This window comes from Triturus cristatus, chromosome 7, assembly GCF_964204655.1.
Source record: "Triturus cristatus chromosome 7, aTriCri1.1, whole genome shotgun sequence".
Taxonomy (NCBI): Eukaryota; Metazoa; Chordata; class Amphibia; order Caudata; family Salamandridae; genus Triturus; species Triturus cristatus.
In genome coordinates, this window is record NC_140590.1 from 931734504 (window position 1) to 931755074 (window position 20571).

The following is a 20571-nucleotide window of genomic DNA, read 5'->3' on the forward strand; positions in this document are numbered from 1 at the left end:
TACAGAAAAGGTGCAACCATCCCATCTGGCTTTCCGGAACCTAGGAGTGTTCACCTTCCTCAGACAGGAAGATCTCAGCTATCTCTTAGGAGAGTATCAGTGAAATACTGACCTCAGGGGTAACAGCCCCTGGAGGTGTGGAACCTGATGGACCATTCAGAGCACTTTATTAAAGGTAAGATCTTTGTCAAAAATGACTCCTAGGTTTTAAGCGGAGACACCTGCAGTGGGTAAGGGGCCACTCATCTCTAGCCACCACAGTTCTGACCACACCGAATGCCAGGATCTCTGTCTTTTCTGCATTTCAGACAGTTCTGCTTCATCCAGATGCTGATATCCATCATACAGACGTTGAATTTATCTGCCACTGATAGCATATCATCAGATATCGAGACAATGATCTGGGTGTCATCTGTATAGGACAGAACCTGGAAGCCGATTAACCACACCAGTTTTGCTAGCGGGGTCACATAAAGAATGAATAAGGTGGGGCTGAGGGAAGACCTATGCGGGACCCCACAGGGGAGCTGAAATGGTTCTGCCCTGAAGTCACCACAGCTGATGGTCTGGGTCCTATTGGTAAGAAGGGAACCCTATAGATCCAGAGCGGTATCCCTCAATCCCGCCTGGCAATCTTTGCACCAAGCGGGATGGGGATATCATATCAAATGCTGCTGATAGATCCAGCATTACCAAGATAACCATGCCACCTTGGTCCACCTGGCAACATATAATCTGCTGCGGCAACCAGGGCCAATTAGGTACAATGACCACCCCGGAAACCATTCTGTGAAGGATCCAGAAGGAGCTGAGTGGTGTTAAATTTAGCCAATACCTGGTTAATATATTTTTAAAAGGTCTTAGCTGGTGCAATCTATTATACCAAGAGTAAATAATAGTTTATTATTCACTCTTGGTATAATAATAAAAATGCAGTCCAGCAAGTGCCTGAGGCAGCTTGTTGTGACACAGTCTGATGGCTGGCATATGCACATGAAGGTGCCTTCACCAGCAAACAGAGATTATCCGGGGCTGATGAAATCACAGCCCTGGTCTCAAGGCCCTGGCACTCCTCAGTGCCTCCTCCATCTGCAATGCTTATGACCTCCATCTGTAATGTGCTAAAGCTTCACTGCTAAAGGTAACCATGGGTGATGCAGACTTAAGCTCTGCAGTGCCCATGGACACATGCCAATCACCTTGTCACCCCACCCTTTGCCAACTAGTCACAGAGTGAGTTTCAGTTTCATGCTCCAGTGCTCGAAGCAGAAAAGAGCAGGAGTCCAAATGGGACCTTTGGAGGCAGCAAGGTTAGTAAAAAAGCATTTAAATGTTGAGGGTGTTTGGGCAAGAATGTGTGTCTGTGAGAGAGCATGTGCATGTGGGAGCTTGTGTTTGGGTTTATGCATATGCCTATGTGTGTGTGAGTGAAAGTGAGTCAGTGAAGGAGGGAGTCAGAGTGGGTATGAGTGACAGGAAGTATGAGCATGATTGAGAATGAACAACAGTGAGTGAGGTAGAATGACAGAGAGTGTAACTGAGTATTACTGTGTGTGAGATTGAGTTAGTCAAAGAGAGACTGAGGGAGCCACAGCCTGTGGGAGTCTGAGGGATTCAGAAGATAGGAGAGACAGAGTGACTTTGAGTGAGTGAGAATGAGTGAGACTAAGCGAGAATGAGAGAGACTGAGTAGGTCAGATTTAGAATGAGTGAGACTACATGAGTGAGTGAGACGTAGTGAGATTGACTGAGTCACAGTAAGTAAAAGTGAGTGCAAGTGCGAATGAGAGTAAGTGAATACGACTGAGTGAGAATGAATGAGAGTAAGACTGAGTGCTGGTGAGTATGAGCTAACCCCCCCCCCCCCCCATCTTGAACCCCCTGAGAAGAAGTTAGGCTTGTTCACTGGAATTCGAGCCAAGGATTATGCCCCACTACTTTTATAGTTCACCTGCCCCCACTGCTTCCCATTCTGTGATGTACCCCTGGTTCTCTTGTGCACCCTCAACCCTGTGTAGTCTGAGGCACAACCTTTGAAGCTAGTTCTCTTTTGAGTACTGACAGTATTAAAGTGATATAAAATACTGCTACACCCTAAGAAATGAAAGGGGCGTGGATTACTTGCATACTAGAAGGGGTTACAGGGCTATAAAATACTTCTATACCAGAATGGATGAAAGTGTTATAAAATACTTCTATGTTATAAGAGATATACATCGCACATACTTACATGACATCAGACTTACATCTAGCTGAATCAATCATGAGCACAGACAAGGACAGATGGGAGTGCACGACACAGAGCCTATTGAATAGGGGGGCCCCGCCAGTATATGACTTTCTTGGTAGTGACACTATTGATTAACTGACTTTTCAGGGGGGTACGCTATTAGTGGGAACTATAACCCTAGTCCACATGCACCAATATGTCGCGCCTACCGCAAGAGAGCTGAGATTGACTGCGAGAATATTAATGCTGTTCTCCAACAGTATAAAAACACATCTTATCTATTAGCCACAAATAAAATAAATTTTACAAACTGTTACCTTGCGATAAAACTGTTTAAATCTGTGTAACACCTGCCAGTGTTCACCAACAGCTATTACCATGTATGCGCTCACTGTGTTATCGCATTATATGACATGACATAACAAATTGACTAAATTACATGTATGTGATTCATATTGTCCTCGATGCTTTGCACTATCATTGTTATAATTATGAATGTAATGCATATGCTAAAGACTATTAGAAAAAAGAAAAAACAGATTAAAACAAAAAATAAGGGACATACACCGCTTATATGCTAAAAGGGGTTTAAAACCTACACACCAATAAATGAACAAATCAATGATCATGTCAAAATAAGGTAACATTGCTTGTTTTGTCTTTCAGTGTCTCTACTACAAATCTTTAGCTGTCTGTTGACCATACCCATTGTTTCTAACATACATAGAGGGGGTTTGGGGTTAGCATTTTGCTCACGATTGGGTTACTTTTGTTGGCATTGTCGGATATCTCCAATTGTCTCCTCTTAAGTCAATGATTTTCCTACTTTTTCTTGAGTTTGTTTTCCACATGAGAATTTCGTTCTCCCAGTGTTCTCATTGGTTCACTTGACTCCTTCTACAGGTTACATGGCTTGCATTGAGGGAACTACTTTTTTTATTTTCCTTTAAGCACTCCATGTGAGTGCATGTTTTTTCTTGCTCTCTCCACATGTTCTGCTTCCTCCTTCACTTTGTCCACGCCCCTTCCCACTTTTTGCGTTTCTTCCCCTACCAACACTCAGAAGGGGTGCATTCCAAGCAGCCTTGAACTTGATTAGCTGCTCCAGTAGTTCTTTGAAGTGAAAACATCTTTTTTAGGCAAACTTTGAAAAAAACGGAGCAGTGTTTATTTAGTCTTCATTATAGCCACCGTAAAAGTGGAGCAGATCCCAGCTCACTGTACAAAAGTTGACTTGTTGTCCTTTTCACGGCCATGTTGGCTTCATTTTCAGATATATTGATTGTGGTGCACTTTGTAATGTTCATGGCTTTGTTGTCTAACTCACTTGTCTTCTCTTGATTTGACGACTTTATTGCCTATTGTTTTCGTCCCACCCAGGAGCATTTCAGTCTCACAGTGTTCTTAATGGATGAGTTGTATCCTTTCACAGAATACTTGAAGCGACTCTTATTTTTTGTTATTCAGCATTCCTTGGGGGTACATTTGCTTCCTCGCTCTCACACCTCTTTCCACTTTTTTCCCCTACCTGCCCACACACAGTCTCTGCCCTCCTTGATGCTTCCTGTCCTGCTCCCCACCCTGCAAGCTGCTTACTTTGATTTATTTATTTATTTTAGGGATCCTTGTCTGCCATATGCGGCTAGGCTGCCCACTTTGTTTTTCGTGCTTAGTGTACACTTTTTTCTGTTTGCAAATTGCCGTTCTAACATGGCCGAACACCATGTTTCAATAGTACAGCACATTAAAAATGACTGCCATCATGGACCTCATTTGGGGGTCCCTAGAGGCCTCTCGTGTGTCCCCAGGCTTGCACCTTGCGGCTCTTGCCACTGCCTTTGTGGCCCCTAGCTTCAGAGGTGGAGAAATCAGTGCCAGGAACGCAGGGGCAGCTTGTCCTTATGGACATCGGTGTGTCCCCAGCTCTCCTTGTTTTCTGTCAATCTTTTTATATTAATAGTGAATAATGTTACATTATTCACTATTAAGGTTATTAAAATGGAGTACTTATAGCGGAAAAATTACTTTTCCTGACAGATGAGGTAAGTTAAAAAAAAATGCTTTTAAATGTATGTTGTGTGCATGCTTGCGGGAGAGTATGTATTATGGAGTGTCTGAGTATACGTAAGCAGAGAGTGTGTATGTGTGAATGTGCTGTGTGAGTGAAAGTGAAGACCAAAGGGCATTTAATGTCCCTTCTGCCACCCCTGGCATTTTAGTGAATTGACGTCCATGGCTACCATGCGCAGTGATGCATTGAGATATTTGATACTGAGATATGTTTTACAACAAACAGGTTGCATAATGCTTAGCACCAGTGCAAACAAAATAGAGAAAATCCTTTTAGCGTCTATTTTGGCTGTTGACACACTAATGACTGAAACAGAGATGTATCATTCCAAGGTTACGGAGGATGTATTGTACATAGTTCTACAATGCGCAGAGCAAGCGCTTTGGAGCCTTTGGGTGCAGGAGTCTGCGGCGCCTGAAGGAGCTCTGACTGTGTTACTAAAGTGAGCAAATATCTCTACAAGTAAAAAGTTTAAGCACCCTACGCTTTGCCTGAAATTTGATTGATACTTCATATTTTCCAATTTATCTCCTCTGCAGGGATGATAACAGCCATTGGTCTTTCCAATCTGCAGTTTGTTGACATGAATTCATCTCGAAATCTCTTTGTTTTGGGATTTTCAATGTTTTTTGGTTTAACTTTACCAAGCTACCTGGATGCAAACCCAAATGTCATTAATACAGGTAGGTCTCATTTACTTGTTTTCCATTTAAAACAATGAATTACAATCTTTCGTTTTGGTGAACGTATATTCTAGAGTTAAAATACTAATGCATTCATACTTATGTGTTAATTATGACATCTTCGTGTTTAACGCCTGTGTACTCTGTAAACTGGTGTGCTCCGATTTTTCTGTTGGTTTGAGATCCACGTAGGATGGTGACGTCGCATTCTGCTCCAGGACTTGGATCACATGGCCCCCTCTTACCTTGGAAGCTTTGGGGGTACATTGTAATGCCCCCTGCTGAGGTTTGGATGCAACAGGCTTCTGTTTATTAGTGCAGTCCGATACCAAAGTGATCTGTGGTCTTGTCATAAACAAAAGGAATGCAGAATGCAAGAGTCCATTTGTAGTAAAGCTGTAATCTCATTTGATGAGTTTAGTGACAATTACACCAGATCATTTTATAGAATGTCATCTGATAAAAATCTACGTTCAGCCACTGAAATTTGGTCGCAAAGCATTGATATTTTGCAGAAACTTCAGAGGTGATAACCCATTCGTAAAAGGGAAGGGGGTCTCCTTAGGACCGCTTCCCCTTTGTTAATGTTTTTAAAAAAAGTATTGTTTAAGAGGAGGGAGTGGGCCATGGGACCAATGCCCTCTCTTAAATAAATAACAATGTAAATAAATAACCTTTTCTGTTTTAAACACAGTTTCCTTTAAGGAAAACGAGATACATTTAAAAAATAATTGCTTTGTTAAAAATCAATCACAGACATGGTGGTATGCTGCCCTCAGCAGGTCACCCTCGCTGTCATGGCCTCCAATCGCAGGGAGTTGGACTTTGCGACCTACCTCAATAATATGCACGAGGTAGGTCGGATATGGACCCAATGCGATTTGGGATTTCAAGAACCAACCTATTACCACATAGGTTGGTGCTTAAAGTTCTTGAGTGGTCACAAAAATACTCTTCTCCAATTGCAACCAGCATTTTGCAACCAGTAAATAGCACATATGACCCTATTTTCTTTTTCAATTTACACTTGAGAAAATGGCAGTAATGAAACATAATGAAGGTATAAACATGGGGGAATCACTAATTGTTTGTTGACAACCTGCCCCCAGGTTGAGGGTACTAGCATAGTATGCCTGAAGATCTCTTCAGCAATGACTGCATAAATACAAATGCTTCGACATCTCTTTGATAACATGAGTACGTTTTTTCATGCTTAGCCTATAAAAAGGTCCTCTTTCGTAATCTTCCGTTTTACTTTTTCTTACAGGTGTAACAGAAATTGACCAAATTTTAACAGTACTTCTAACAACAGAAATGTTTGTGGGGGGCTGCATTGCCTTTGTCATGGACAACACCATGCCAGGTATGTTCCTGAACATTGAATATTAAGAAATATTACTCTACTTGGGAATGCTCTTTTGCACTTGGACATTAGATAGTCTCACGCAAAGTGTTTAAGAGTGATAGAAGTGTAATAAATGAGTACTTCGGCCACGCCTGGCATACAGTGGCCACTCCTGGCACTTGGTGACCATTACCGGCATATTTTTGCCATTCCTGGAATGCAGGGTCCATTTATAGCATTTGCATGATGGTATTTTCTGGTACAACACCCCCAACCCTGGTTAATGCTGGGAACAAGTGGGCAGGTGAGGTGGCAGAAAACCCTGTGAGGCTGAACCTGTCCCCTGAAGCCCTATCTAGGCAGATGTGTGTGCAATGGTAAACTATGTGCATGTTGCAAATGCACCTTCTCTTTGGCTAAAGGGTTTCTTACATTGCGCAGTTTATATCTAAAATGTGTAAATTATAAACATTGCCCGGTACGTAGTACTTATTCAGTTCTTTATATAAATTTCTGTGGATCTGGACTAGATTAAAGGTAAATTTACCCTAGCTAATGTGTTTCATATTTGTGTATGAAGCATGCAATACTTAGTCTCCCGCTAATACCCTTCACTGTTCATGCCTGGCTAGGTGGCTGCAAGTGCTGTGCCCCCCCTGTGGGCAGTAGGCCCATTCCCACAGGGATGAACCCTGCCACTGAAGGGTATGGTTATGTATTTCAGAGAGTATCAGCACCATCTCCCTGTTAATTAGTGCTGGGGTGGTCCCAGCCTGAACAATAGAGAGTGGGCAGACCCATGTTTCCAGGGGTTCTCAGCGGAATGGGAGCACGCGTAGGAGACCCCTTTGATATCTGAGAGAGAAGGGGATGGGCAGATGGCGCAGAGAAAACACAGCAGATCTAATATGAGCATATGTTGGAATGTTTTGCCAACTTGAAACATTCCCAGCATGCTGTTTAGGTAGGCTGACACCTGTCATTGGGAATTCTAGGTGGAGAGATGATGTGGCAATACTAGACCAGGTGAAAGCCAACCAGTGATAGAATTCTTCATCTCCCTTTAGAACTCCTATGTATGGAACATGAAACTGATAAGGAGAATTTGAAGAAAGAAGAAGAACCAACTCTTTTGTTTGTCCCCTGTCAGAATCCTGGAGTGCACCCAGGGCTTTAATTGGGCCGGGTCCTGCCGGTGCTCAGCACTGGCATTTCCAAAAAGCTGGTGCCGAGGCGGGTCTCTATCAGGCTCTCCATTTTTGCCCTCATCCTCAGGGTGAAACAATAAATCTTAACTCTGCAGCAGTACCACCCTTCGCTACCTTTGAGGTACCTTCAAAGAGACTCGTTTTAGTTCTTTTACAGTCTCTCTTCATTTCAAAATGGAAGCATTTTCAATATTCTATACTACGAAGCCATAGTTGGTACTTATTTATCTTAAACCACTGGCAAAGCCAATAGTCCAGGCTTGTTGGAGATGTAATGTTACTTGTTGTGTTATATTTCTGGAGGCAATGACAGAAGCAGCAAAATACCAGTCAGAGGTCACACTATGCTAAGCACATATTTTTAGCTTACATGTTTTTAAGCCACACCCTTAATTGTATTGGCCACGCCCCTTTGAGAGACCCCTCATTTTTTCATTCCACTTAACCTCTTCTATGCCCATGACGAGATAGTCTCGTCATGGAGCGCGGTTGCGCTGTGCCCATGACGAGACTATCTCGTCATGGACCCCGCCCGTTAATGAAAGGCCCGGCACAGGAGGGGGAAAGGGCGGGGCACTCAAGGGGTTAAAGCCCAGAGTACGCCCACTCCTGATTCATATCTCTGGACTGCATTGGACTCTCTTTAGAGCTGGTAGCACCAGCTCCTTGATTCTCCCTGGGCTCAGAAGGGAGTGACCTGTCGTACTCCTGGAGTAGCCCTGATAGACTAAACTCTGAAGGAGTGGGCACCATGAGCTCCTGTTGTTGCACACTAGCACCCAAGAAGAGGCCCTCAGCTTTGGTGGTTGTAGAGAAATGGCACTGAAACTGGTTTGTTGCTGAGGACTTGTGGTGCACTGCTGCGGATGTACAGTTGCCGCAAGTCAAGAGACCGCCAAGACTAGGCATGAGGACAGGCCAAGAGCCTCCCAGAGGACAGCTGAAGACATCCCCAAAAGTATGGGTCCGAGGGATAGAAGCAGTGCTTGCCCTAGTTGTGGAAAGCCTATTTTGTCCTTGGTCTCGGAATCCCCTAACTACCCTCTGAGGTGACTAGACGAGTTTTCCTGGATTAAAATATTTAAACCCCATGCAAAGCCAGGCAGTGTGGATCAGATGTCTTCTTTCTAAAGTGAAGCTCATTTGCATCTTCATTTATGTTTTGCCATGGATACTCTGAAGCTGCGGGCACCCAGCACCAACAAATATTTAATATGATCACATGCTACAGGGACATAGCCAACTGAAGTGGGGATCTTTGGCAACATCACTAGGGCAACCATGAGCTTTCACACCGCAGGTTATTAGAGAGTTTGGCCTCACAACAAGCTTCAACAGATATCATCTCCCTTTCAGAGAAGGCCCGCAGGTCTCATCAACGCTGGCTATAGTGTCATCAAGTGCCTAGGGTAAATGCTATCTAATTTATGTACATTTTTTAAAGCTGACTCACGCAAAGGTTATACTATTTGTTCTTCTCATGTTCATCTTAGGTTTCTCACCCAGAGGGAAAATATACACTTACGGATGAGTGTTGCTTGTCGTGTCTGCAGGCAATTCTGTCAGCCCAGAGTCGGAAACATCCAGCTAACATTCCGGGCAGTGCTACTCACTCTTTAGAATGCTTGTTCGTGGTTACTTTTTGATATCTGCATTCTAGCCCCCCACTTCTAGCTGGACCGTCTTCTTTTTGAGAGCATTATAGCCGAAAGATGTGGGTATGTAGTTGAGCTGTGCACCTCATCATCAGTGATGCACATTGTCTTCTTGGGGAGCGGTGGTTGTTCAGCACATGGCCATGACTTCTCATTGTGCGGACGGAGGCAGCTTGCCAGGTAGTAGCTGTGTTGCCTGTTCAAGGTACGAAGACACAGTTTAACCAGCAGCTATGACTCCCTCCATAATTTCACAAGCATCAAAGATGGTACCTTTGCCAGTAGTCCTCTGCCAAAGGCTTCTCCCCTTCCCCACATGCCAACAGACGCCTCGCTGTAGTAAGCAGGAGGAAGAGATGTGGCGGGGATGTGGCCTTGTAGCTATGCTGCCGACTCTGGAACTGGGGAAACAGGTTCAAATCCCAGCCTTGCTTCAACATCCTGTGAATCTGGGACAATCACTTAAACTCCCCGTGCCTAAAAATATTTAAATGTGTAATATTGTGGTGCACATGTAAAGTCCTCTAATACCCTGGGGCCCGGGTTTTGCTATATAAAAGCACAAAAAACAGGGCCCAATTGTGTCCAGCTTTGCACCTAGAGCTAGAGATACCATGACAGAAGGCATAGAACTGGTTAGATTGTATCTAGCTATTTTGCACATCTGCCTCATTGACTGAATCTGTTTACACAGTCCGAAGTAAAATCTCCCGATTCAGGTCACCGAGGTGAATCACTTCAACGGGTTGACACGTTTCAACAATGGCAGTGGCTTCCATGTTATTTGCTTTTGTAGCACTTGGTGCGGAAACACAGTAAATATGTTAGGGGTCACATCGTAGCCTACGTAGGTGCAAGCACTGTCTATACATGTCTGTATCATATTTTTAACTACCATATTCTACTTACCTGTCATAAAATCCATATTCTTCTCTGAAGGTATAGCACTGACTGGATATCCAGTTTATTGAGTGTTATTTACAGTGTCATGTTGTATCTGTGTTCCCAACTACTACCACCTTGATTCCTCCGCGATGCTGTCTCTGGAGAATAAGGGGCTCGAATGGAGTAACATTGCTGTCCAGTTGCAGTGCAACAACAATGATGACCCCGGAAAAGCCGTGGTAACTGACAGTGCCCCCTTAGAATGCTGACTCCTACCACAGGACCCCCAGTTATTGCATCAGTTTCAGGTTTAAGTATAGTCAAGTACAGACTCTTTCAGGAAACCAAGGAAACCAGGAGCCGGGGATGAAGGCTCCCAGGACTGTATTGGATGGTGGAAAAGCTTGCAAAGAACCGAGCAAATGCACTTTCTGAGCCCGACACACTAACGGCCGCTACCGGTGGAAACTGTCACTTTCTTTTGACAGTCTATGTTAGTAACTAGCCAGCCCCTCTTTTATGCCTTTCCCCACCCAAGAAGTAAGGCCAAGGTGAGAAGGAATGCATAGTTCAGTTCATATGTGTTGAATTCAAGAAACGAATTGTTAATTTGTGATGCATTATCTGAGATTTTCTAGTGAACTTTACAAACATCCGGCTATTCAGAGTTCCATAGAGCAGTTTTCCACAGCACAGGCTGGAGTGTGTGATGGTATATGTGTGGGATAAAGAGGGGGCACATTCAGTCGTATGGATTATTGTGTTCTGAGATGATGGAGTTCGGGATGGGAGCTGCTCAGCTTGGGGACTGTTGCATCTGAAAAGCCACAACGGGAAATCGCAGATTAGTAAAAATGCCATGAAAGTATGTGTAATATGTTAGAGAGCCTGGGACAGTCAGTCCCTTACCAGCATCATGCCTCTGGGCACCTAGTGCAATGGTTTTGATGTAACACATCTGGCTCAGAGTGGCGTCACGAAAGTTGAAGGGGCCCCCCTGCAAGGTACACAGAGGGCCCCCGCTCCGGATTTAATCTGGAGAGCTCCGGCGTGATTACAGTGCTGAGGGGGCCCCCTGCAACTCAGGGCCCCCCCGCACTACTGAGGATGCGGGGGACTGTGTTACGCCGCTATATTCACTGCTGAGATGTGCGCATTACACACTGTAATAGTAATAGCAGACAAGGAAATATGTACAACAGTCATGTCTCTAGTCTCCCTAAACTGCATGTCACTGAAGGCGGACCTCACCAGTCCTAACCTGATCAATATAACTATTACCCCTTCCAACTCTGCAAACATGTCACTGTACCCACCACAACGTGACTTTTTGTACAAATGAGCGCCTCCTCTTTATAATAGAACAACACTTCATGGGTGTCGTATAGTAGACTAAGGGGCCTACTTAGGGTCTGGAGAACCAGCAGCCAAAAGGCTAGTGCCTCAGAGCAACACTTCAGCCGCCTGCCAAATTTAGTTGACCTTTTTGCCAAAAGTGCTTCGGAGGACACAGCAGGAGCCCTTTCAGCTCAATTGCACAATGCTGACAGGTCTGCTAACGTCATGGCGTCAAAGAGAGCAGGTTGGCTTTTTTTTTTCTTTTTCAAAGACAAACCCTTAATGTGAGGATTTTCTTTTGGGGAACAAAAAATCTATGTCATATTAAACATTCCTCGTTTTGTTCCCTACAGAGTCCGCCTTCCTGTCCATGGTGGCTCCAGGTAGGATAAAGCCAACTGATATGGTGTTGGAAGGCTCAGTCTCAATGAGGTAGGCCTTCAAATATCATCTCTGCTGCTGAATACCACAGGACGTCTGCCCCAAGGGTGTCTTCCACTGCATCACCCACCTCAGAAAGACAGCGTTTTCCCCACCTCTACATGAGGTGGGAACAGAGAATTTGGAGGACAAGGCACCCACCATTTGTTTGGTCAGATTCCATGTTACCTCAGACCTTTGAATGTGGACCCAAGTTCCAGATGCCTTTGCATGGACCTTGGCCAATGGGAGATTAACTTACCTGGGAAATGGCGACTTATTTCCTGCCTAATATCAAGACCTATTAAATGCCCTGCTGTCCACATCATATGCCACTTCAATCCTTTGGAACAGTTTCTCATCCACTGGAAGTTAAAAGCTGGCAGATATATGTTTTTATAAATGTTTTAAAAATAGTTAAAGTGTTTCATGCTATTGCAGAGCCCGAAAACTTCTAAGACTATTCCTTTTCTGGAAAATACACAGTAATTTCCCTTGGTTCCTTTTAAAGTCGATCCTACCAGACAGCACTGCTGTCTTGATGGGAAAGATATTGTGGGCATACCAAGAACATGAAGGGGCTTAGAGCCCGCCCATTGCTTACCATTTGTTGGATCTTCTGTAGCCCTCATTCGCCTGCTTTTTATTCCTATCCCAGTTCGTCAGTCCTGTGCTTGTAGTCTCGTGTTTGGTTAGTCTCTTTACCATCTCTTTTGATTGGCTGGCTTCTATACTTCCATTACTTACTTTTCAAGCACTACTATTTTCCTTTTGGTTAGGAACTCCACCAGAGTGAATATATTTTCCAGCTGTTTACCTCGTGTAAATCTCTTCCCCTGTACACAATATTGCTCACTGTTGCCTGTGTGCTTGTCCCTGCTCTCCTCCAAGTTGCGCTCTGTTAGAAATGGGATCTCTGGTTGGCTAAGGCTTGCGCCAAAACCAGGCAGAAACCACCACTCTAGTCAGGTTACACACCAAAGATAACCCCTGCTCACCCCCTTGGTAGCTTGGCACGAGCAGTCAGGCTTATCCCGAAGGCAATGAGTAAAGCGTTTGCGCACGCACACAGCAACAACACCCCAGGCACACCACAAAAGGAACTCCACACAAGGTTATATATAAAAAATAGCCTTTGTATTATACTAAACACATTAGATAATAATCACACAATTTACACTGTGCCAACTGGCACTAGGCAATATTTACAGGGGATTATATACACATGACAGGGCCAATTGGGCCACTGTCAGAACAATCACAAATCACCAATTGTAAATGTAGCACAGATAATAAATGTAGAGCACAACCAGTAACTACTGGTAAAAGTTAGGAACACACTACGCAATAATAATCACATTAGGCCTAAAACATATTAGGCCTAAAAACCCTTAGCATAACCATATTACGCACAAACCTCACAATCATAAACATCATTAGAGGCATAGATCAGGGCATAAAGGCATTGCGCAGTAGACATCACATTTAGGCATAAACACAGTGTACCCCATCTGGGGGCACACTCACTAAAATGGACCCCAGGCCAACTGGCCTCTCACAGGGGTTCAAATGCCCGATGTCCAGACTGTCCGGGCTGGCTGCGCATGCAGCAACAGTAGAGTGTGCAAAAACGGGCCTAAATGTGCCAGCTGCCCACTAATTGCTGGGCAGCTGTAAAAATTAGCATGGGCACCAGCATGCCCTCTGACCCCTTTGTCTGGGACTCTAAATGAAAAATGCCTCCCAGGAAATATGGGGTTGGCACTGCAGTGCTCCTGAACCCCCACTGGGGCTTTTCTGATAACTTGCCCCAGGTTTGGAGCGCACTGGAAATTTAATTAACACTGCCCACGACAGAGCCACGCACAGGCTCTAAGAACAAACAAATGTGCCCCGTGTTGCAGCGGCCCGCAACTGCGGCACCGCTGTGAGCCCAAAGTAAGACTGGGCACAACTGTGCTGGTGAGCCCCGCTCGGGGGACTCTTAAGTTAGACCAAGAAAGTGTATCCCACCGTTGGAGCAGCACGCAACGGCGGGCCCGCACAGGACATAGGCAGAGTAAGCATCAACAATGCTCACACGTAGCCCCCCAGCCTTTTTCACTCACCGAGCTGCTCCCTGGGGACTCCGCTCCTTTCCTCGCCGGTCTGGGGACTCCCTGCAGCAGGCTCAGCAGGCGGGACTCTCTTCTTCGCCCGGTCCCTCTTCTGGGACCGGGACTTCAATGATGAGCTGGCAAGGCTCCCGTCCTCTTTCTGCTTTTGCTTGCGGCCCGCCCACGTCCCAACACAGGTTGCCTGGCTTCCTGTTCAAGCCGGTCCGCGGCGATGATCTCGGCAATTCCTTCCTGCGGCACAATATGGGGTAGGCTCCCATTATTTTTACATAAAGTCCCTGGCGGGGTGGGCACCCGCTAGGGGTATTTAAAACAGCACAAGTCAGTGGCGCCAACGCGGGGTGGGCTCCCACTCGTATTTTCTTAGCACCGAGATGCAGGGTGGGCACCTGCTTGATAATTACCAATTGTGGGGGGAATCCCACATAGTGCATCTTCGTGCTGCAGAGCACCCGCCGTCCTCCACAGCGCTTCCCAGCATGAAGGTCAAGCGCTTCCTTAGACTGCAAAAATAAAGCGCTCCCAGGCGCTGCAGCCCAAAGTCTCCAGGGCCACAGAGTGAAGCGCTCTTGCCAGCAAAGCACTTCCCCAAAATAAAGGCAAGTAAAGCGCTCTCCCAGGCGCTTTAGCACCAAGTCCCAAAGTCCAGGAGAAAAAGAATAAAAAAAGGGGGGGGGGCAAAGGCTGGGCCCAGGCAGGCCAGCTCACAGGGCCCTCCAGCAGGGAGGCAGTCCCTAGTGGCGGTTCCTCCTGGCACCCAGCAGTAACAGCAGGCCCCCCTCAAGTCAGGAACAACAGAGAAAACACCTTCATGGGGTCACAGCCCCTTCTTTTATACACATGTTTCCTTGTTCACACAGCACAGGGCCGGGGGGAAACCAGATGCAACTGGTTTGGGGGAGCTTTGGAGCACTTTATTGTGCTCAGCTCCTCTCTCTTTTGTCAGGTGGGGGCTAGGTGCTCAGACGCACCACAGGGGGCGGAGCCAGCATTGTAGAGGGAAGGCACAGCCCTATTCAGGTCCCAGGTGCAACTCCTCCCTCCCATCTAGATGCAGATCTCTCTATTCACCACTGGGCTGACTCACCCTGGCTCCTGGAATTCCCCACACCATCCAGCACCTGTCAATCACAAGCCAGACATGCACTCCACATCAGGCAGGCAGACACACAGCACACAGAAATGCCAACTTCTAGAAGTGGCACTTCTCCACCAGTCACAATAAATCTGTGCACACCATTGCGCAGCATTTATCCTCACGAGTCCGCACATACTGAACTTGACCCTGCACTCCTCTCACACCAGGAATTACCATGGACACACATATCCCCCATGCATTCCTATGGGAGGGCAGGCCAATCTCACCACACGAACTCAGAGTGCGCACGCACTTTACACTGGGCCACAGTGTTAAAGTGCGCAGAGGCCAAAAAAACACTAACACTACATAGGGAAAAAGGCTAGAATAAATGCAAAAAGTTTAGGGGTGAACCTGCCAGACGGGCCAAGTCCAACATGCTCATTTTTGTCCTCCCCCGTTGCTTTCGCGCCCATCTGCTTCTCCCTGCCAGGATTTCGCAAAGAGATTTCTGATAGGTATAGTATAAGACAATTTACGTATGCAGAGGTCTACTGCATATTACATATTATTCCCTGCACCTGTAAATCCCGCTCAAGGAGAGGGAAACTAGGTGTTCCAGGGCACAGTTAGCCTTAAAAGTTTGTGAACGCTTACAAACACGTATGTATGTAGGCATTCACAAGCTCCAGTCATTCTCCTTTCCACCCTGGCAACAGTAGGATTTTTATTCCAAACAAGAGCTGGCTTAAATCCCTTTCCAAACTGGGAAGAGGAGTGGATCACCATCAGATTTGGTGGGTGTGTGGGAAAAGCGGTTTCTCCACATAGAAAAATGTTTTCCCCATGAAGAAAAAAAACGTGTGTTTGTACAAGGAATAGTAGGGGCATATTTACAAAGAAATGACGCATCGCTGCGCTACAAGCAATTTAGCAGCGCTGCGCTGAGTCATGTAAAAAACACAGGTATGCTCCGTATTTACAAGAATATGGCACACCCCTGTGTTTTCCCTTACATTGGTGCTAATAAATCTGCCTAGCGCCAACGCAGGCACCCTTGTGCCATGGTGCAAGGGTGCCTGAGCTGCAGGGAGGATTGTTTATGTGCAGGAAGGGACACCTTCCTGCACATAAACAATCATTAAAGGCAATTTGCTCAGCACACATAGAAAGAGCAAACAACGAGGACAAAGATCAGTATTTGTCCTCGTTGCGCCACTCTAACACCTGCATTTCAACTGTGTTATTATTTGACACTGCCTCAGATTTACAGATCCTTGTAAATATGGGGCAGCGTCAAAAAGCAATAGGTGTTGCGGTGGAACGTTCACAGCAACACCCATTGCACTCCCCTTTGACACAGAAAACTGCACAAAAGGGTCCAATATTCACAATGCGGCATTAAGCACACAAAGTGGCTTAGCACCACATTCTAAATATGGAGCACAGCACTGTGCAACCGGAGCGTCGTAAAAAGTGACACTCTGGTGGCACAGTGCCCTTCCAAATATGCCCCCTAGTCTCCTTGTGCAGAGTTTTCTGTTATGGATAATGTCATACAGCTGAAATGGGATTTGGCTGGAGAATCACATGGTCGTCTCAGAATACACAGTTTCTATGTGGATTCCTGGTACTCTTTGTGAATCCCAGAAAATAAACCTACACTTTCATGTAGGTGTGAATCTGTCAGTGTATATTTACTTCTTTCTCTGTGATCTAGGGACTTATTCTTCAGACACTGACACTCCAAGCCAAGAGGATAATTTACTAACTTAATACATGTTGCAATGAATCATGTTGTGCTCTCGTACAAAGCTCTGGAATTATGGAATAATCTTCCTTCTAACTTTAGAGGTATCCCTGTCCACTTTTCGAAGAGTTATTAAAAACATGGGACCTGATTTAGAGTTAGGTGGATGGATTACTCTTGTCACAAATGTCTACCTTATCATAAGTGCCAAAGGATATAATAGACTTGTTATACGGCATTTCTACTCAAGGCAGCTATGTCTTTTGGATGACATAAAACAGGAAAGTGATTATTAGCTTTTCTGATGTCATTGAAAGAACTATTAGAACATTAGAATGTTGGGAGCTCCATTTAAATCAATGGAGAGCTCTGGTCTTCTAATGGCTGGTTGAAGCCTGGAGTTCCAACGTTCTAATGTTGTACTTCACAGCTGTTGCTGTGAACAAAGGCCTCATAGAGCCCGAGGGGATTGAAATCCCCTCGGCTCCGTGAGGCCATTCTGCCCTCTAGTGGTGGAATGTTCTAATAGCCTGATAGCCCTCCGTAGCTTCGTCTCCAGCGATTAACACTGGAGCGGACCATTAATGGCTGGTACAGTCCGCTACGTACAGGTTATAAGGCTAGAGAAGACGTTCCTCTTTCAGACTGTTTTTTTGTAAGATCTGCACCAACCATATTACCATTCATAATATCAGCATTCGTACTATTACCATTCATAATATTACCATTCATAATCTAACTTTTCATAAAATTACATTCCGACTGTCATTTACAGGAACTCAAGAAGAACGTGGACTGATACAGTGGAAAGAAGGCGCGCACGCCGACAGCGAACAGTCTCTCGAACATAAAACCTATGACTTCCCATTTGGAATGAACTGGATCAAAAAGAAAAAGTGTTTTCAATATATACCGATTTGCCCAGTTTTTAAGGGATTTAAATCTAGAAAACATACCAGTTCGGCTGAAATATTACAAGAAAATACAGATGATGTGATCATATTTACAAAGGTCTAAATAAAGCACTTTTTAAATCTGCAAATGTTTATTCTAGGTTGAAGCAAAGAAGTGCAATCTTTGGGGTCATTGGGAATTTAAGGTAAAAGATGACTGAGGATGACAGTTGTGTCTCTTCTGAATGGTATATTTCGCATCTTTACTCGAATAAAATAGAAAGGGAACTTCTACAACCAAAGATCGCTATTTAAAGTGTGTATTAGTAATTATCTAATTGTAAGCTGCAAGCAAATAGAAAACAGATCACAACAGAGCACTGCACATGATCTTAAGCCTCACTAGGAATATAGGCCCAAAGTACCAGCGCATTTTCCCATAGACAGAGAATGGGGGGAAATTCTTTGTTACATCAGGCCTATAATTCAGGGTTAACCTTCCCTGACTCCTATCACTAGGGCCCTCCTGCTCAGTGTCAAACCCAAGGCCTGGGGAACTGAGCAGTGCATGTACCTGGTTTAGGAGGCCGAGCACGTGCCGGCCGGTAATTCATTATTTCTTAGCGGAAACTCCCACCAGTCCCTGTCACTTACATCGAAATTAGCTGCATAAAACCCGGCCTCATCTGCACCACTCACTGTGTGCCCTCAAAATGGGAACTTCAGAAATCGTGATTCCGCTGGCACTGGGGGCTGCTGCCCAAATCAGGATTGCGAGCGGTACCGGAAACGGCATTCGCAAGTGTGTTAAGAGCAAGCATTTCAGGAGGAAAACGTTGGTAAATACAGGCGGCTAATTGCACCAAAAGGGGGGCAACAAGTATGGGAATCAGTGCGGAAACACAGATTCCTGCAGTTATTCCCCAGGAACATTGCAGTAAACCACAGCATTAATTACTCTACACTGCCTTATCAGTAATCGCAGGTGCTCAGTTACGGACGAGGCTAACTTGCTCATGTCAAAATGAGTGCCTATGTATTTGCTGTATTCACTCTACACAAAATGCAGGACATATATGGGCTTATTTATGTGGAATCTGAAATATAAGCAAGAAATGAATCCACACAAACGGTCCTCAGTCAAGGGTAAGATAACAGCGTTTATTAGAAACCAACAACAGATTAGCGTGCAGCACGGGGGCACCCAGCAAAGTCACTGAGTGCCCAAAGATGTGACATTGGTGATAGCTTTTATAAGCCAAAACCACAAAGGATACGGCAGCATCACATACGTAGCACAAATTAAGCATAGTTCATTTGACCAATTTGCAAGGGCCTAGATAGTTATATACCATTTAAGGTCCGAAAAGTACTGTTGCAGACTGCGTGACCTAGGTCTGCTTCTGGGACTTTCCACTGTAATGTAAGATATAGGTCTGGTGCTTTTTCAGTTAATAGTTGCAACATAATAGAATGGACCAGACATATTACAAAATGTGCTATGCTGAAATGTCTGTGTCTACATGAGCATCTTCTGTATTATTCTTGATCGAACCGTGTGTTACAAAAGCTGTGTCTCTGAAGCGAATGGTAAAGTACAGGCATTTTGTGCACTGCTCTCCATGTCAACTTAGCAGGGCCTAGAAGCTTACAGCATTTGGTATCATACAAAAAAGATGGCTTCTACATTGCCCCATCTGATACCAAATCACTATCTTCTAACCCCCCACCTCCCTGCCGGCCATTGATGAACAGTATTTCAATTGTTTTTTTTGCAAATATTATTATCAGTGCAGTCACTTTTATCCCTGGGACTGGTGTCAATATGGCTCCTAACACTGATGGCCATGTTCTGTCCCTTCTTCTTGTACTGGGCATTGTTCCTTTCTTTCACTTTTTAGTTAATGTCTCTGATAAGACCAGATCAGATCTCTTCTATTGCATAAATCACGCAATCCAAAATGTCAAGTCAAATGTCTGCTATTTCTTGTGCTATTGTTTGATGTCCAAAAAAGTGGGGAACAAGATGTCTTGCAAGATCAGGTCTCTTAACACACTCAATAGCGGAGTATTTGGCACAGTTAGTTCCAGCACACTATTTAATTTTATTCCAGGACACAAGAACCTCATATGAATTATTAGTTGTTACTCTTCTACCCTCACTTGTATAGATCTAAGCCTTCCAGATCTTGTTGCTGGCATTTGTCGTAATTGGTGTGTACTTAGGTAGTTACATACCCTTAACCAAGTGTTCAATTCAGTTCTTTGATGTTCCAAAGCCTTGTTTTTGATATCTAACTAGCGGGTGATGCACCTCCTAGGGATCTATTGGTGCAGACACCAGTCAACCATTTAGAAGAAAACGTTGGTGCCTTGATGGTGTACTGTCAGAGGTTACTAGCACATGACAGTTGGCACTCCCTTGGAAAGTAGCTGGTACAGACGTCTTTGGAGTGATGATACCCAGAGGCCTGGGCTTGTTGTGCGCATTATGTTACTGCCTCTGGTGTCTTCTGTTTTCTGTTGGAGGCCCAGCCTGCCCGAGCAGGTGTCTGCCTCTATCTCCTGTTGTTCTTGTCTTGCGTGGTGGATCGAAGGTTGTACCTGCGAGGTGCCTCAGCTTATTCTCTGCTGTCTGGTCCGTCTGCTTTGGAGCTGTGGATCCAGGATGTCAGCCCTTGGCACTTCACTGCTGTTACTGTGCTGAGGATGATCTGGTGACGTCCCTTCCACCTTGGCTGGAAGCAGTGCCGTTGGGTGTGGGCTTTTACCCAGATCCAGTCACCAGGCTGCAGGTCATGTGGCAGTGGAGATGTTGCCTCTGGAAGAGCCTGCAGTACCTGGTGGTGAAGATAACGTAAGGTCTCTGTTAATTTCTTGCAGTAACATAAAAGCAGG

The 20571-nt window shown here is 45.1% G+C and overlaps 1 protein-coding gene across 3 annotated transcripts in view; it reads left to right on the forward strand.

Annotated features, from left to right (window-relative positions):
- Nucleotides 1-17822, forward strand: part of SLC23A1 (solute carrier family 23 member 1) — a 473358-nt gene extending 455536 nt beyond the window's left edge. For all 3 annotated transcript variants that reach the window (XM_085617881.1, XM_085617882.1, XM_085617880.1), the window contains 3 exons: nt 4841-4984; nt 6252-6347; nt 17556-17822. In XM_085617881.1, the coding sequence (XP_085474007.1) occupies nt 4841-4984; nt 6252-6347; nt 17556-17797 (482 nt within the window). In that variant the 3' untranslated portion in view covers nt 17798-17822. The remainder of the gene's footprint in view (nt 1-4840; nt 4985-6251; nt 6348-17555) is intronic.
- The last annotated feature ends 2749 nt before the right edge of the window (nt 17823-20571 follow it).